The sequence below is a fragment of the Centruroides sculpturatus genome, unplaced genomic scaffold (genome assembly GCF_000671375.1).
Source record: "Centruroides sculpturatus isolate CEXI.00-Female unplaced genomic scaffold, Cexi_2.0 scaffold739, whole genome shotgun sequence".
Taxonomy (NCBI): Eukaryota; Metazoa; Arthropoda; class Arachnida; order Scorpiones; family Buthidae; genus Centruroides; species Centruroides sculpturatus.
The window spans coordinates 40,319-59,181 of NW_019385063.1; the positions used below are offsets into that span (position 1 = coordinate 40,319).

The window sequence follows — 18,863 nt, forward strand, 5'->3', positions numbered from 1 at the left end:
GCTAACAATAAATTTTTTCTATTTGTCTGGCAGCCTATTTTTCCGACAATACTCGCTAACCTTTTACATTATTCTTTTTTACAATTTTCAGGATGTTTTATTCTTTTAAGGTTTAGCAAATTTAAGTTGTGCTCGTGGGGTCTTCTCCCCCCTTTTTCTCGGTGCAGACTTACTTTTTTCCGCTTGGGAACGCAAGTGTGCGTGAGTTTTTTTTTTCTACGACGCTTTTCTCTCGTTTGTGAGTTGGTTTCTCTTCTATTTTTAAGTTTCTAAGGTGAATGGTGAGGAAACCTTCGTCCTGACAAAACATAAGCCCCAAACAAAAATATAATAAAAAGCAAAATAAAAGTAAATAAAAATAATGCTCGGACTTGGTTCCTTACACTGTGCCATACTGTAAGGGACATGCAGGTCAGGTAATTTGTACATAGTTGGTCAGGGAAAGTCATGGAATTTAAAACAAAAATTTGAGCAGGAACCCTGCATATATCAATAGAAAAACAAGCAACAAAGATGTGTTTGATTTTGCTGCTTGACCTTCACTGAGTACTGTAGAAGAATCTTGTTTATGAGAAAGAGTGCCTGGTACGCTTGCCTTTGTGCTTACAATTAGACCGAAAAGTGAAGGATTAGTAGAGCAGTAAAATAATAAATTGGTACACTGCAAAAGAAAGAAAGAGAGAGAGAGAGAATGAATGTTTGAAATAGAATAATTCTTTGTAAAATTACATGTTACTCTACTCAGATTTTTTTTTCAAATTTTGAGATTTACATTTTACATAACTGAAATTGCATAAGCTGCATGTTACATAACTCAAGTATTACTGTATTAAAATACTTTTAATTAGAATGAATAATTAGAGACGGTCTAAATATATGTTCAAATATTATTGATATTTTCCAAAATTGAGAAAAATTATTATAATAGATTAGATAATTCCAAATATCTTTTTATCTGTACTTGCATCACAACATAATTCTGTTGTAAGGTATTAGAATATAAATCATTGGCAAATTTTTTTTTAAAATGAAATTTAATGATTTTTAATTCTAATATTATAATTGTGAGGAAAATTTTAAATTGTTTTGATAATTTTAAATTATAATGCTTGGTTATTTTAATGACAGATTAAGTTTGAAGTAATTTGTATTAAAAGTTTTTAATGAGTATATAAGCAGTATTTATTTATAGAAATAGACATTAGTGTTTGTTTGCATGAAGAAGAGAGTATAAAGGAATATAAAAACATCAAATGGATAAAGTTATTTTTAATAATTAATTAAGAATAAAGGGTATGCAATATTCAAATCAGCTGATGATTTTAGTATTGTTTTATTTATTCATTTTGAATAATTTAATTTGACACTTGACACACATACAAATAATTGAGTGATGTTATTTAAACTTATATCTAAAAATTCTTTATAATGAAATATGTTTCTAGTAGATTTTTTTGTATGTTATTAAATAAATTAGAAAGAAATTTTAATAATATGGGTATTGACAGTTTATCAGAGGAAAATTTTTTCAGACATTATTGGAAAGGGCTGTGTTTTACTGTATAGGTATTGATAACTCTATTTAATTTTCTGAGTAGTATTTTGCAATTGAGGCCTATGTCAATTTAACTGACTCATGGCATGTTGAAAAATTAATTTATTTATAGAAAAGTTTAACTTATAAATGTATAAGTGTTGACTGATAAATAAGGTCTCCATTTTTTAAAAATTAGTTTGAGAAGAGATTGAATAATAAGACCAGTTTTGAAAAGTAGTAATAATTATCATTTAGTGTGACATATTTTTTCACACATTCAATTCATTTTTGCATTCCCTGCATGGAAAAAGTCGAAAATTTTTCCTTTATTCATTCTCATAGAGCAGCTTGAACTTTTGTATCTAATGAAAAGCATTGACCTTTCAACACCATTTTTAATTTTGTGAACACCAGAAATCTGGTGGCACCAGATATGAGCTGCAAATAGGTATGGAATAATCTGTAACATTAGGTACAAGTTCATTATCACTCTTTCTTTATTGAGTGAAATCTTATTATCATAGTGCAAGACAGATGATTTTTTTGGCCTTCTCTGTGAATCCATAACAAGTTCTCAATACTTTTCTGAAATATGCTTACTAAATTAGCTACTTAAACTGTTTTCAAGACATACTTTTAGAAAGCACTATAGTTAATTGATTGTTTTCCTGCTTTGCATGTAATCTTCTGATACTATAAACTTTAATCACTGATTGTTTTTTTTTTTAGATGGAATGAGGATGATGCATTCATCTTTAAATTTGACTTACACAACAACACAACACAATAAACAAACACAAACATTAGGTAACCAAAAAAGGTCTGTTGTTTTTTGTGAAACTACAAAGTTTAAAGAATGTTAAACGCAATACACAATAGATGGCACTAAAATTCCAGCAATATGTTAATCAAGATTTAATGTTGACTCATCTTATATAAAGAGAAGCGGAAAGGTTATCTCTTAATATTATAAAAATTGACCTGAAGATGAGTACTCCAAACTCTATAATTCGTGCTTGTATGTTGTATGAGTTTAAACTTGGAAAAAATGCCGTGCAAATGGCTCAAAAAATATGCCAGGCTTTCGGACAAGGTTCTGTCAGCACTTGCACCACCCAAAGGTGGTTTAGAACATTTTCTTCTGGTGATGAGTCGCTTAAAGATGTGTCACGAGAAGGGCAGCCATATGTCATTAATAATGATGAATTACAGGCTGCAATCGAAGAAGATTCTGCTCAAACTTGTCAGATATTAGCACAAAAGTTCTCTGTAAGTGATGAAACTGTCCATTTACATTTGCATAGTCTTGGAAAAGTTTACAAGCTCAGCAAATGGATACCTCATCAATTGACACCTGCCAATATTGTGTGTATGGTGGACTGCAAATGGAATTGTTCACTATGAACTTATACCATCTGGCCAGACTATTACCGCTAATGTCTACAGTGACAACTCTGTCGAGTTCACCAATCACTTTTGAAAAAACAGCCAGCTTTAGTACACCATAAAGGCGTTCTTTTCCTACATGATAATGCTATAGACGTCATGTTGCGCCTGTGACCTCTGTCACAATTCAGACCCTTGGATGGGAACCTCTTTTGCACTCTCCTTATTTCCCTGACATTAGCCCTTCTGACTATCACCTATTTTTAAGCCTAGATAATCATCTGCGAAATTGACAGTTCAGAAATAGAGATGTTATAGAAACGGAGTTAGAGATGTTTTTCAACTCTAAAGATCGTGACTTTTATAAAAATGGAATTTATAAGCTTGTTTCCCATTGGGAAAAGGTTATTGAATGTGAGGGTGGTTATTTTGATGAATAAATTGTGTTATTTCCTATACATTTTTACGTTTGTTTTCTTTCAACNATATAATTATATATTAACTTAATTTATTGTAACTTTATTATAATTATATATATATTTTCTGCCGCCTGGCGCTACGCTACGGAAAGTTTAGGCGAACTATCGTCTGTACAGTATGTAAATTAGGTACCGTAAGTCTAATACAGCACTGTAATTTTATACATTTCTTGTGAAAGAAACATTTCTTATTCAACGGCGATAAAAATTATTTATATTAATGATGTCTCCAAAGTTCAGCGAAGTTTTCGCAGAAAAATAACATCAGAAATCTATTGAACTATTGATCTAGAGAGCTATTTGAACAAACACATTATATAAAATTTTATTAATACTTTTTCTAAAGTATAAAAACAAATTAAAAAACTCTTTCCTATATATTAGCTAACTTCAAATCAGAATTATACAATTTTAATTATTTTAAAAAACAATGCGTTTTTTCAAAAAAGACTTATCTACGGAGAAAAGCTACTTTGAACCAATTTTCCTGAAAGTCTCAGGTAATAAAGAATTGAGTCAATATTAAGATCTCTGGCTAAGATGGATGTAATGTGCCCTTAATTAAATTATGAAAAATGTGCAAATTTTTACGAAACAAACGTTGTTGCACCTACAATAATTTGGCTGAATGTTAGAGAATCTTTGAGCAATATTAGTGTAGGAACTTTAAGGCACAAAATAAATCTCGAAACCTTTTATTGTGACGATGCTTCTTTTCTTGATTAATAAATCAAGAAAACTAGCATCTTCACATTGTTTAATCAAAACTTCCCGTCGTAGTCTGTGTAATGTGCACTTCATTTACACATTGATTTTTACTATCAAATCTGGTTCTAGTATTTTATGCCACAATTTTCAAACTCTTCTTTTATTTAGTTGATTACGCTGAGCTTTATTTTTCAACTTGCTTCTACAATTTTTTTTTATTGGATTTCAACTATTTCTTAGTCATCAATAACTTTTTAACAGTATAGATTTGATGATAATTCTATATTCACGTAACATTAATGTAATAGCTTGCAGTAAGTGGTTATATGACCAATAAAATGTAACAACTATAAAAACGCACTCGAGAGAAGCTTCTACTTATTGCTTCTATTTTGCCAAGCAAAAATTTCATCGTTTTGTTTTGAGAAAGTTTTTGGTTTTACATTCTCGTCTTGTTTATAAAACACGAGAAAGTATTAAAATAATTCCCGATTTAAACCTCTCAGTTATTTTTGCAAACCTTTACCTGACACCTGTAAACCCCATAAAAAAAAAAGTTTAAAATTCATTATATTGGTGTTTATCAACATATTATCTCTTTGTTCAAATTGAACAATTTATTATATATGATCATCATTGAGCACATTGCACTTTTCCTATTCATAAAGACTAAATTTGAAGTATAATTTTAATGAAGGTTATGAAAAGTATTGTACATTTGTTTTTAAAAGTAGCCTTTGTTTTCTGGATCAGTATTTTTATCTAGTCCAGAAGGAGGCCATGTTTTAATCATGTATTATTATGTAATGACTTTTCATGAGATAAATAACATAAGTATTTTCCAGAGCTGTTATCATGAATTAAAAAATTCAAAATTCAAAGTGAATTTCAAAATAGTACAAGGAAGAAAAATATCTACTTAAGAGTAAAAAAAAATTATATTAATTACTGTGTAATTAAAAAATATCCTTGTCAAATTAGTGCAAAATCATTCATTTTTAATAATTTTTTATTACACTGATTTTATGTATTTGCATATTGTTGAAATTTGTGATAAATAGCATAGATGCTAAAGTTTTGTTTTGATTGCTGTTAGAGATAACTTGGTGACAAGAGGGAGATTTTTATAGAGAAAGGACAAGGTCCCATGGAGGAATTGGTTTTTAAAACTTCTTTCTGAAGGTTAAATATGATCTGGTTGGATAACGACCTGTTATGTGGTTTCTGAGAAATTTCATATTACTGGCAGAACTCTTATGAATTTTTTCCATGTAGGAAACATTATAGCCCAACATTTTATAAAGTCAAATGTCGGGCATAGCTTATGTCATTTGTCATGCAAAGCTATTTCATATATGGCACTAGTTATTCTGAAGGAATTTTTGTGTATTGCCAGTGGCTATCCATATAGTGTGAAAGTTGGAATTTCCAACATGTATTCTGTTATTGATATTTTGTGGTGATGTGATTACTACAAAACAGTGAGTAGAAAAATAAAGTTTCATAGTTCAAATTTATTTATACTGTGTTTTTACATTGTTCTTTATCATAAAAACTGCATTATTGAAATAAGAAAACAAAGCAAAAATATTATTTTCAACTGCATTTCGGCTTCTGTAGTTCATCATCAGGATAAATGTGCAACATAATTTCACAGGGTTTGAAAACATTCAAAATAAATATAATAGAATTTTTTTAAATTCTAAAGCAGAGAAAATGTTTATCTCCAGCGAACTCATAATAAGTAATAAATATTGTAAGTATCAAAAATTAAATTAGAATACACATTAAGTTGCAACCTTTGTTTAATAGCCATTGTCAGGGCCATTATTTGACAGTGGCATGACAGTGATTTGACATCTGTTGAGAGAATTATGCACTTTTGACTTGAATAAGTTTTCAGAATTACATTGACATCAATTTTTTTTATATTTATCATTTATATTTGTTTTTTTTTTATCAATTTTTCACAAATTTTCATAAATTGGGACTGCTTATATATATTTCAAAATATTTTCAAATTTTATATGTTCTGTTTATATATTGAAAGTTATGTTTTCAATTAAATATTACATTAAAAGAATTATACACTTGTAATCCAAGTTTCTTGTATCCAAGTAGGGAAACAGATAACTAGATAGTGTATTTCCCGAAACTGTATGCAGATAAATGAATGTCAAAAAGAGAAAATTTTAACTGATTAACTTATCTCTACTTTCTTTATAGGAAAGTAGTGTTTGTTTATAGTATTGAGAAAATTGCCACAATAAATATTTAAAGATTAATCAGAATTAGAAAATATCTGATAGGTATATAACATCAAAAGTAGTGGGGAGTTGGGTCAGATTTAATCATTTTATTTGTTATTAGCATTTACAATTTTTTTAAAAATGTTTACTTTGAAAAAGTTTTTTATAAAATATTACAACAGATGGCGCTACATGCAATTTTGAATGTTTCCGGGAAAGTTACGCGACTCATTGCTGGATATAGTGCAGTACTGTATAAAAATACTGCACTATAAAGTTTAAAAAAGTTTAAAGTTTATTAGCAGAAACGAAATTATACTGCATTTCTCCAAATGTAACACAGCAATGCAAGTTTATTGAGCAATGAAGCCCATACAAATAATCTATTAAGGACTGAATATTTGAAAAATAGCACGTGATGTGTTCTTATTAGAAATGGTCTTGAAGTGTACCGTGTCATATAGAAAATTTTTAATTTAACTTATTGATATGAAGTTTAAAAGAGAGTTTAATGTCAAATAATAAAGGTATCAAGATGGAAGTGACGATTTCTAAGGGTTAATTGTGGATATATAAGTTGTATAACTGTGGGTGGTCTAACAAGACTAAATCATTATTTTGGTTTATCGGGTATTAATTGATAGATTTAAAGATTTGAACGATTTACTAAGTTTAAGAATATCGGTTTGTACTGTTATCTGGCAATGATTGGCAGTTTAATGTCATCTGCTTAAGCGTTAATGAAGAATGGGGATGTGAGTATGAGATTTTAGACCTATGTAAGCAATAAAGAACAAATTACAATGAATCGAGCATTGAGGGATATCTATTGCAGGTGAAAACTGTTGGGAGAAAGTCTGAGATTTTTATTTTATATGTACAGTACGCTATATGAAGTAATTTTTTAAAAACTTTCTGGCCTGTAGGCACTAAGAGGGCCTCTTTTAGCAAGCCCATTATGGGTTCGGCCATGCCCACAATGGGGCGGACAGATTGTAAGGAACGGGGCCCGACATGTCCGGTCGGTCCACCACCCGAAAAATTCCTGGTGACTTATCGACCCGTCCGGTTCGAACCCAAGTCCCCAGAGCGGTAGGCTGCCAACTGCTCGGCCGTAATATGAAGTAATTATTGAACCCCTAGGATGATGATATATGAAACTCAATAGCTAATTTTTCAAGAGTATATTCGGTATTACAGAATCGAAGGCTTTGGAAATATCTATGTGTATAAACGACGACCGAAGGAAGTTTTCATTCAAATTTGGATATTACTTGTATTCTAGAAGGTTACTTGTGGTTGAACGGTGATTGATGCCAGATTGCTAAACTGTACTAATACGGGAAATAACTGCACAATAAATTGAATGATATAAATAGGTTTCGAAAATTTTAAGCATCGCAGATGCGGGAGAGGTAGGAAGAAGAGTCGAGTCGGGATCTTTTTTAAGTAAAATAAACATCGCAGACATAGATCACTGGCTGACCCAGTTTCGGACCAGCCAGGGTTTCGGCTTGCCCGATGGCAAGTGGGCCTGTATAAACGTTAGAAAATGTGTTTAAAATGTTAACGACTTTTAGTAGCTTGAAAATATAAGTTCGAATGTTATTACTAGATGCAACTAACATTTCCGTTGTATTACAAGTTTAATAAAATTATTTTTCGAGGATACTTCATATTTAAGAATATAATAAATAACTGAAAATTTAATTCTCATTCAGGTGATGTTAGACCGATATAGGCTCAGATCTTTAATATTCCGAGTGCGCAGTGCCGGCCCGAGGCAAGTTTTAGGATGGAGCGAGATCCTATTATGGCGCCCTCTTTGTCAGTAGCGTAGCGAACATAACTGGCGCTCGGGGCACGACACTTTATTGGCGCCCCTCTCCAGAAACCCATATAGTTAGTCTTGGAGACCATTTCGGCGCCCCTCTGCGAGTGGCGCATGGTGCTTGATACACCCCCTCGCTACGCCACTGCCCTTGGTTGCCCCAAATTTATACCCTTTAATTTTCTTTACCACTGAGGCGCCCCTAGGACTTAGCGCCTGGAGCGGCTGCTCCTTTCGCCCTATGGTAGGGCCGGCTTTGCGAGTGCGCAATGAAGCTTAGTGGGAATCCCAGCCTGGAATCGTGACGTGCACCCGTTGCCAACTTTGTATCGATCGAGCTGTTGCATACATTGCAGACAGTAAATAGCTTATTATGAATCACGTCGGACAATTTGAATGTGCTTCGTCAGTTCTTCACCTCGTGCTGGTTGTATTTTATGAGCTTGTTTAATTAATACTTTTTAATATACTGTGGCCTTACGCCCTTTAAAGGAGTAAATGCAGAAAGTAAATGTCATTGTTAATTAATCTAACGTTCTGAAGAAATAAACGTAATATAACAAAGTAAAAAAGGGGCAATCAGCAAAGTAAAAAAGGGACAACAGAGACTTTAAATTTAAAAATTGAATACAGGAATTTCAGAAATAACTCCAATTACGCTTTTCAGAGACAGTGCCCGATAAATAAAAAATATAGGCCTACAAAAAATGTGACTAACCTGTAATAATATTATAAGTAAGCTGAAAGAAAGAGAACAGAATAATATCGGGCTGTCTCATACAAACATGTTTGAGAAAGGGATGTTTGAGAATTTAATAAAAGACGAAATCGACTATTTGCTCTGTTTTCAAGAACTGTTTTTTAAAGAACACATTAACTATTTTTCTCGTTATTGATCATTTGAACGCGGCCGAATAGATAAAACCCGGTCCACTCATAGTGTGGTTGTGGATTTCGGCCTCAGCAACGGGCTGAGACTCAAATCTACAACCACACTGAGTGGAGTTTTCTGCGTTTTCTTAACGTCTTTAAACACCGAAATAGCAGCCAGTTTTCCATAGAAGGCATCCACCCTGGCACGTTGTCAATGTGTTGCGTTGCCTTATCCCATCAATCCAATCCATCATTTTGACAAACACGAAAATATAATTAATGCATTCAATAGTTCAATACCAAACAGGTAAGAGTGGAATGAATCGTGTGATATAAAATTTTCGATGTTGAAAAGATGCATACGGTTTATCAGGTAATATGCCATAAAATATAACTCCAAAAAAGTTTCTAAAGACGAACGAACCGCTACACCTTTAATGACATTTCTTCTATCCTATCACATTCCTACATAATCTACGAATTTGTACAAAGCTAAGGAATGATTTTGAATTAACTCTTTGGTGATTCGTTCTTTTTATTCCTAACAAGAGACGGGAATTTTATTATAAAAATAACTCAGATTGCAACAAGAAATTTGTCATATGTTTAAATTAATTTAATAAAAAAATTAAAGATTAACTTATTTAAAACCATACGAAACATATTAATTTTATTAAACTTTTATAATAAATTTCTGCTTCAAATTAATAATTTAATCCATACTATACAATCCCTCTATTGTGTATTTAACGAACTTCGACAGGTGTGCGGATGGCGTCATTCGTCATGTGATTTCCCGCAATATTGCGGACGTCGGTTTACATTACTTCGGAGACACGTTAATGTATTAGGTGACAAGCTGGTGTTAACGTTTCCACCAAATAATTCTTATACATAAACGAAAAAAAGAATAGGAAAACAATATGAAAAATCAAGCCTGTTAGAAGAGAATATGAATTTTTTTAAGTGTAACTTAGAAGAATTATTTAATTAATTGTAAATAAGAAAACAACGATTGATGTGAATACATCCTGTGGATAAGCGCATAATGCCTCTATTTGGTAAAAAGAAGAGAGATGCAGCAGGTGAACACACGAATGGTGATTCCGAAGGATACACCTCCAGTAACGCGGGATCTAATGGAAGCGGTGGACAACACGAAATTCAAAAACCTCGTTTGGTCTTCCATTGCCAACAGGCACAAGGTAGCCCGACGGGCATTATTTCTGGCTTCACTAATATCAAGGAGTTATATCAAAAGATATGTGAATGCTACGATTTCCCTGTTACGGATGTAAGTATTATTTAACTTAATAACTATTGATAATAAAGTTTAAAAGTAATAAGTTAATCGAATCTCCGAAAAGTGATTTGAAAAGCTCCGTTTATTCGAAGTAATAATTGTCATAGAATATTTGTGATAGATGTGTTTACTTTTTTTCATAATACAGATATGATAATACAGGACTTTGTAGATGTAATAATGGATTCTTTGAAATTTCCTTTTCAGGAAAAAGGAAAATTTACTTGTATTATTTTCAATAGAATTGTTTTCAATTATAAATTTACAAAAATGTGATTTTTTTTAAGTTTTAGGAAAGTTTTTTTCAAATTTTAATTATTAAAAACAAATTTTAATCCTTTATTAAATGAGTGTTGTGCAATATACAATGTTTAATTAAACTGAGCTATCGTGATTAGCTAATACAAACTGGAACACTAAATTGTGTTGTAATTTGCCTTGAAATATATAGGCCTGTACAGTATACTGATAAACAAACCTATTTTATTTTACTTGAGAATTTCAAAATAATAATGCATTAATATTATCCAGATAGAACTAATATAAATACATTATTTTTTTTTTATTTAAACAACAAAAACATTGCAAAATAATATAAGTTTGTGAGTTGATATAAAATCAAATGAACAAAGTTTCAATATTAAAAATGTAATACTGTATTTATATTCAATTGATATGATGATTAATTTTCTCTGCATATAGCATGATAAAGTTAAATTTTTCAAAAACTATCAAAAACATATTGTTTTCTTAATATTGGTAAAATACTGGTATTAAGTATATTTTAGCTTTAGAAAATTGTCTCAAAGTATCAATTTAATATCTTATAATGAATGATCATTAAATATATAGGTATATAATGTGATGAACGATAAAATTGAATGTAAAATTTTTAGTCAATGAAAATTATTTATATTTTAATCTGAAAGATTATGTCAAGACAACAGATAAAGATTTTTCTCAAGAACACTTCATCAATATAATTGGTGTAGGTACTAAATATATTTTCTCAAAAAGAGAAAGTCTGTTTTGAATCAGATTTATTTTGATCACTTTACAGCAACAAGAATGTTGAAATCGTTTACAGAATATAGAAGACTTATGTGTATAAATATCAGAGATGGATGTCCCTTTATCTATTTCATACAAAACTTATATTAACAATATTTATGACAGAATTCTCTATTTGAATCCAGATTTGATTCTATGATATAATTGGAAGGAATAATGGAGATATAAAGTTCTCATAATTATAATTATAAAATATGTAGTGATTACCTGATTAGAATGCATGTTCAAAATTTTAAATCATTCCTATCCAGCTACACTCTTATGTATATTTTATTTTTATTTTTTATGCATTTTATTGTGTTTTATTTCTCATATATCCTTTGTTTCTTATATTTTGTTTTATTTTAGTTTGTAATTCTTATTATGATCTTGTTCTGTATTTGAGTTAATTCAAGTTTTTTTCTATTTTTAATTCAAATTCCATATATCGTATTCCATTTTACATTATATTCTATTCTCTTTTTGTGTATCCTGAAGATGACTGATTAGACACTCAGAAATGTTCAGTTAATAAATAATTTTGCTGGTAAAAGTTTAAGTGGTCTTATTATTAAATAATTAGTCTTTAAATCTGTGCAAATTTTTGTTTATATATGCACTTTCAGAATGTATAACTCAAATATCACTGTAATAGTAAATAAGTTGTTTACAACTGCAAACATTTAAACATATTTATATTTAAACATCAAGTCTTATCTCAAGGCACAACCCCAAATAAGTAACAGATTGAAAACATTTCAATTTTAAATTTATTAGTGTAATCATAAATTATCATTGGAATTATTTCAATGAAATATTTCAAAGTAAGATTTGAACTACAGGTAACCCCCCGTATAACATGAAAGTTACGTTCCAAAAAATTGCCGTGTTATGCGAATTTGTGTTATACAAAACAAAGAACTAGTGCGAAAAGGGGGTTCCAAAAATTAAAAAACATGCTGTTAAATCCTTATTATTCATTTTTTTCATAGGTAAAATACTTATTTATCATTTAAGTAAATATTTTACCAGAGGATTATTCATCCTATATGATGATCTCAGCATGAGCATCATCAACTGGTAACAGTTTTTGGGTGCGTTTGTTAATAGCAGTCACTCTGCAACAGGAGTGCACTGCTGTTTGTAGGCATTTAGGAATGACGATGAAAGAAAGAAGGTGCGCCCGCACCATCAATAGTATCATGATGGAGGAATCTATAATTCTAAAATGAGTTTTTAGAGGCAAAAGAAGGGTCCCAATTGTAAAATTTAACCATTCAATAGATTATTTGTTGAAAGAGCATTCAAAGTAGCCATGAAAATAATTAGAATGCTTGTGCGGAGTTATGCGGAGGTATAAAAGAAACCCTTTTTTATAAAAGACACCCTTTATTACATTTCATGTTGTATGAGGGTATTACCCAATTCCTGAATCATGTCACAGTGAACCCATGCTATAAAGGCACTGTGTTATACGGGGATGTTCCCAATTCTTGAACTGTGTTAGAGTGAATCCATGCTATAGAAGTGCCATGTTATATGGGGTTACCTGTATTGGTTTTCCTTCATTTACTAAAATATCCCATACAATCTGTTTGCTATTTGAAATTCAATTAAATTGTGATTTTTACAGCTAATAAGATTTTTAATGTCATATTTGAAGCACTCCCAAATTTACAAAATTAGATTACAAAGATAAACGACTTCCAACAACTTAACACTGCGTTGAATAATAACAATCCATGAAAAACCTTTTTACGAGTGTTATGTCACTAGTAAATTCCACAAGTACTTCCGACCTCCACCGAGGTCTGCTTCAGGTGGTGACTGGCCGTGTTTCGACCCGACCGTCATAACGATGTTGCCAACGATGTAAATAAATAAATGTGCGCGTCAGGTTTCACCCCGCCGACTGACACTGTTTGAATTCCTCGAACAAATACTTCCACGCCTGTGCAAGCGTTTCCTCATCCTTGTAGTTGATGCAGTTGCCCCCCCTGGTAGCTTTATGAATCTCCCAGGCCTCCAGGTGACGGATGTGATCCGCACGGAACGCTTGTCTGATAAGTCTGGTGTTCCGGAAGTCCGCCTTATTTCAGGGTCGGTGACATAGGTGGATAAGGCGGTGGTGTGTCTTTTATGTTTGATATCAGCTTGGTGTCCACGTATTCGTTTCTGTGTTGACCGGATGGTAGAGCCAATATAAACTAAGTCCCTATTGAATCTGTCGTCCCGGATGGGAATGGAGTAAACACCAGGGCCCCAGGTGTTTACTCCATTCCCATCCGGGACGACAGATTCAATAGGGACTTAGTTTATATTGGCTCTACCATCCGGTCAACACAGAAACGAACATCTGCCTGGGAGGCCTCATAAAGCTACCAGGGGGGCAACTGCATCAACTACAAGGATGGGGAAACGCTTGCACAGGCGTGGAAGTATTTGTTCGAGGAATTCGAACAGTGTCAGTCGGAGGGGTGAAACCTGACGCGCACATTTATTTATTTACATCGTTGGCAACATCGTTATGACGGTCGGGTCGAAACACAGCCAGTCACCACCTGAAGCAGACCTCGGTGGAGGTTGGAAGTACTTGTGGAATTTACTAGTGACATAACACTCGTAAAAAGGTTTTTCGTGGATTGTTATTAGATTACAAATTTTATTTAACATAGAAGAAACTATGTATTCAGTCCTAAGGTCAGAGTTCACTTGTTAAATGACTGTGGGTGGTACTCTTTCCCACCTGACTTAGGTGGGGTGAGGTGCCTGTTTGTAGAAGAGGGTTGCCATTTTGTATTTTATTTTGACTCAGTTCTCGGTCCCCTGACTACCTACAAGTCTGGATTTTTTATGCACAAATGATTTGGGCACTTAATATTCTGTGCCAAATATCAGCTCTCAACATGTACTCCTTCATACCTCTATGCTGGTAACGTAAAATGGCAGTACTATTTTATAGACAAGATATAGTCTTGATTATTATGAAAAGAGGATTAATGTCTATAATAACTACAGTGGGTGATCGATTAACGAACAAATCGGATACCGAACACTTTTGCGAAAGATTTTTATGATCGGACAACAAACACTTCACTGAACAAACATAAAAAGAAGCGACAGAAATAGCAAATAGCAATTGATTTTCCTTTGTCTTCAGGTAACTATCAATATTTGGAGCGTGGGAGACATCAATGTCGATGCTCAATCCGATATATACTGATCAGATAGTATTCCTCAAACTTTGAAATACTCCCTTGTAATTTCAGCCTTATATTTTTCTGACAAACAATTCTTTTATAGTATTTGCAAGACTGTTGGGCGGGCACTCATTAAGTTTTGCATTGGTTTTTATTTTCAAAAGGTGAGAGTATAATCGCAAAGATGGGCGGATGTCTGATGTTGCTGGGCTGTATGGCTTGAACAAATCTACAGTAGACTGCAGTTCAATCTTATCTAACTTGTAAGAAAGATACAGTATTATTAAGAAAACTCAAGCAGCTAAAAGAGTAACAAATATCACATCTGAGAAATAAAGAACATTGAAGAGCTTATAATGGAACCTGAAACGGATCTGACAACAGAAGAACGCCAATAACTCTTGAATGAAGAACACCAAGAAACTCGGCGAGATATTTTTTATTATGAAAAGAGGATTAATGCCTATATCTGCTATTAATTAAAGATCTTTTGAAGAAGTGGGGGATGTCAGATATATGATCTTACAATGACATACAAATCAGGTTGAGGTTAATAGGCTTGGGAATCTCTACAATTACAATGCTATTAATTCTGAAAATGCTGAAGAAGAGAGAAAAGTAATTGACATTAGACAGATTATTTAACCCCCACAAACAAAAAAAACATGACTAATAAAAATGCAAGTCTGTATATTTATGTATTTTTATTATTACATATAAATGTAGTAAGAAAGTATATATTTTTTATTTTTTGGGGTCTCTAGAACGAATTAATTAAATTCCCATACAAACCTATGGTAAATTGATAATCGATTAACGAACAATTTGGATAGCGAACAAAGTCTTGGAACGGATTATGTTCGTTAACCAATCACCCACTGTACCAGAAATGTTTTGTTTTTAACAGATATAAGATTTTGATATGTAGTGAACTAAGGGGTATGTATCTTAATTCTTTATCACAACTGAGTAACAATACATACAAAATCTTACTCAAATAGCATTCAAATTAGCATTTGAAGTCATTTATATCACAATAAGTTCAATATGTTTGATCTCATTTCTGCAATCTTTTCATCATCATGGAAAGTGCTAAGGAAGAGGATTAGCTAGTCTGCCTATTCTCCACATCTGAATTTTAGTGATATCATGGAGATATCTTGAGGATAGTGGATAATTCTAGTTTCTCCAAACCAAACATTTTGAAGGAACTAGAATTATGAATTTAGAATGAAATGTTTTCTGTTCTGAGATATATTTTTCAAAATTTTATGTCAACAAGCTCTGAGATAAGATTAAGGAGATTGGGATTGAAGTTGAGGGCAAACATATTGAATACATTGTAATGTAAATGGTTTCACATGAATATTTCAGTAAGATTTGTATATTTTTGTAATTCAGTTGTAATAAAGCATTAAACTTGGTAGTATCCTTTAGATACAGTAGGCTTAGGATTTGCTTATTTTAATTATGAATATTGTTCAATCATTTAATGCTATCAGAATTGTCATGCTTAAAAGTATACAAGTTAAAATACACTTACTAAACTTTGCTTATTGTAAAAAAAAATTAGTTATAATTACCATCATCATTAGGTAAATAACACAAAAAGACAGTTGAAAAATTCCTATCAGTGTTCAAAAATCACTGACATTTCTTCAGTTACAGCTATTGTTAAGATACCGTATTTAAGATGATAACCTTCTGAGCTTAAAGCACCAATGACTTACTTTCAAAAACAATGTTGTGTGTAATTTAGTATAATAAATGGTTAAAACCCAGTATATGTCATGTTTACGTCTCAAATATGTTTACTTTATGATATTTGCTATACTGTTGGACATTGGCAGATTTAGCATTGAGAGGCCCCTGGTGTAATTCAAATTTTCAGTCCCCCTCTAAATATTTTCACTACACCTACACCCTACAGTGTGCATTCTGCAGGCATGTTTTTTACTCTGGTAGGCATTATACAGATGGTCCAAAACAGTGAGACAGTGAAATAACATTGAAAATTAACCAATATGAAATTACAACTGCCTGACGGTATTTAAAAAAGTTACTGATGTTCAGATTCTTTTAATTATGAAAATTGAAACCTATTGGTACAAGAATTATTAAGTTTCAATAGCTTGTAAGGTATGGTCGTTGGGGACTATAGTCTTTGTCTGGTTAAAGTGGTTGGATCTCAATTGATGTATGCCTGACCTTGTGAGTTGCCAGAAGGAAAAAGATTTCTTTGGTGTCGTTGACGTCACCACTATGTGAGACCTTCTGGTGGTGTTCATAGATGTTTGTGCCCTCAAGCTAAAAGTGTTAAAAACAAAGAAATTAGTAATTCATGGATATAAAAAATGATTTATTTTAAAATTTACTACTAATTTTTATTTTGAGAGCTGAATTTTGAGGCCCCCTTGATTTATGATTCCTGCACAGGTGCACATGTGTGCATGCCTGGTATGCAAAGGTGTGGGAAATTTGCATTTCATCAAGGGATCAGTAAATGCTGCAAAATACCAACAAATCCTTAAGGAAAATCTATTACTATTATTAGAAAAATTACAATTTTCTGGCAGAATGATGCAAGTTGCCATACTGCTAAAACTACCAAGGCTTGGCTGGCCAACATAACATTAACACATTGAAATGGCCATTGAGCAGTCCCAACCTTTCCCCTATAGAAAATGTGAGTAAAATTAAAAAAGCATTGAGAAAATGTTTTCAAGGAAGTGTGGATGGTTTAAAGCAAAAAAAATCAAGCAAAGTTGGGGTGAAATTATTCCAAATAAATACCTGGCTCTTATTAATATGCTGTTATGCAAACCAAAGGTAAAATATTAATATACTGTCCAAGGTATTATTTGTCAGAAATGGCTCTGTCCTAGTTTTTTTGATCGAACATGCTTTTTTCAACTGCTCCTAACTTTTTTATATATTATTAACATGAAAATTTTTATGTAAAATCTTCAGTCATAATAAAAGTTTACTAATATAAAATAATTATAAGTGTACAAAATGTTTCTGTTTGATATTATTGAAGGATAAGCTAGAGGCAGATTAAAATAACATGCTGTCCAAGGTTTTTTGCCAGGGTTGTATGATCTTTTAAATATAATATTTTTGATTAATGTAAAAAAATATTTTAAATGTGAAATTAATTTAAATGTATAATTAAATAATTGAAATATAAAACCATTAGACACTTTCAGAACTTAAAAATTTATATCACTTTTGAAAATAATTACTGTAATTTACAATTTTGTAAAGTATATTATTTATTTGGAAATAAATAACAGTACAAAGTTTAATATTTTATTCTATCCAGAAATAAATGTCTTTTTAATTTATAATAACCTCAAATTTTATAATTTATTAAAATTTAAAATACAAGTGTATTTTAGAATTTTATTTACTGTACTATTCTTTAGAATTTGTAACATTATGAATCATTAAAAATCATTTGATTGATTTTTAATTCATAATTGATTAAAGATTAGATTTCTATCCTGGCATGGTGTGTGTGTCTATGTATATATATATTCTATCCTGGCATGGTGTATATATATATGTGGATATATGGTAGTGAAAAATTAACCAAGTTTTAATGTAAAGTATATTATTAAGTTAATATATTTATAGAAGCAACATTGAAAATAAGCACTTGCAGCTACATACTTCTGCCAATCTTTGTACTTCAGGTTCTTAGAGATACATTTTAATTATGATATTTTATTAATACAAAGATTCTCAAAATAGGGAAAATGAAACCAATTCAAAAGGATAATAAAATTAAATGAGAGACTATTGCATTTTTTGTGTGGAATTGTGTGTTTAACATTTAATTGTTAAATTGTGTTACTGTGCTATTAATGAGTGTGACAGATTGTTTGAACTCCAAAATAATTCTCTTAATCTATTAGTTTTGGCTGTCATAAGTTGGGATGTGTAAATTGATGACTGAATGTATATTGTAATTTTGGATTTTAAATATTTTTTTTACTGCTTTAAGATGAATCAATTTTTTTCTTAAATTTGAGAATACTTTTTAATTATTAAATGTCCTAACAAATTGCATTATTTCTTTTCTAATATGTCAAGAAAGTAAATAAATCATGTGAACTTGTGACAAACATTTTTTATCAACAAAGAATTATCTTGTAGACTACACATTGCTATAAGGATGATAAACTTTTTGTCAATGAAAAACTTCATTCGTAGATTATACAATATTATAAATTATAGGCAGA

At 31.3% G+C, this 18,863-nt stretch overlaps 1 protein-coding gene across 1 annotated transcript in view; it reads left to right on the forward strand.

The window, feature by feature from the left end:
- Positions 1-9,844: 9,844 nt before the first annotated feature.
- Positions 9,845-18,863, forward strand: part of LOC111634124 (PDZ domain-containing protein GIPC1-like) — a 42,381-nt gene continuing 33,362 nt past the window's right edge. The window contains exon 1 of the mRNA XM_023378823.1: positions 9,845-10,357. Coding sequence (XP_023234591.1) covers positions 10,112-10,357 — 246 coding nt within the window. The 5' untranslated portion in view covers positions 9,845-10,111. The remainder of the gene's footprint in view (positions 10,358-18,863) is intronic.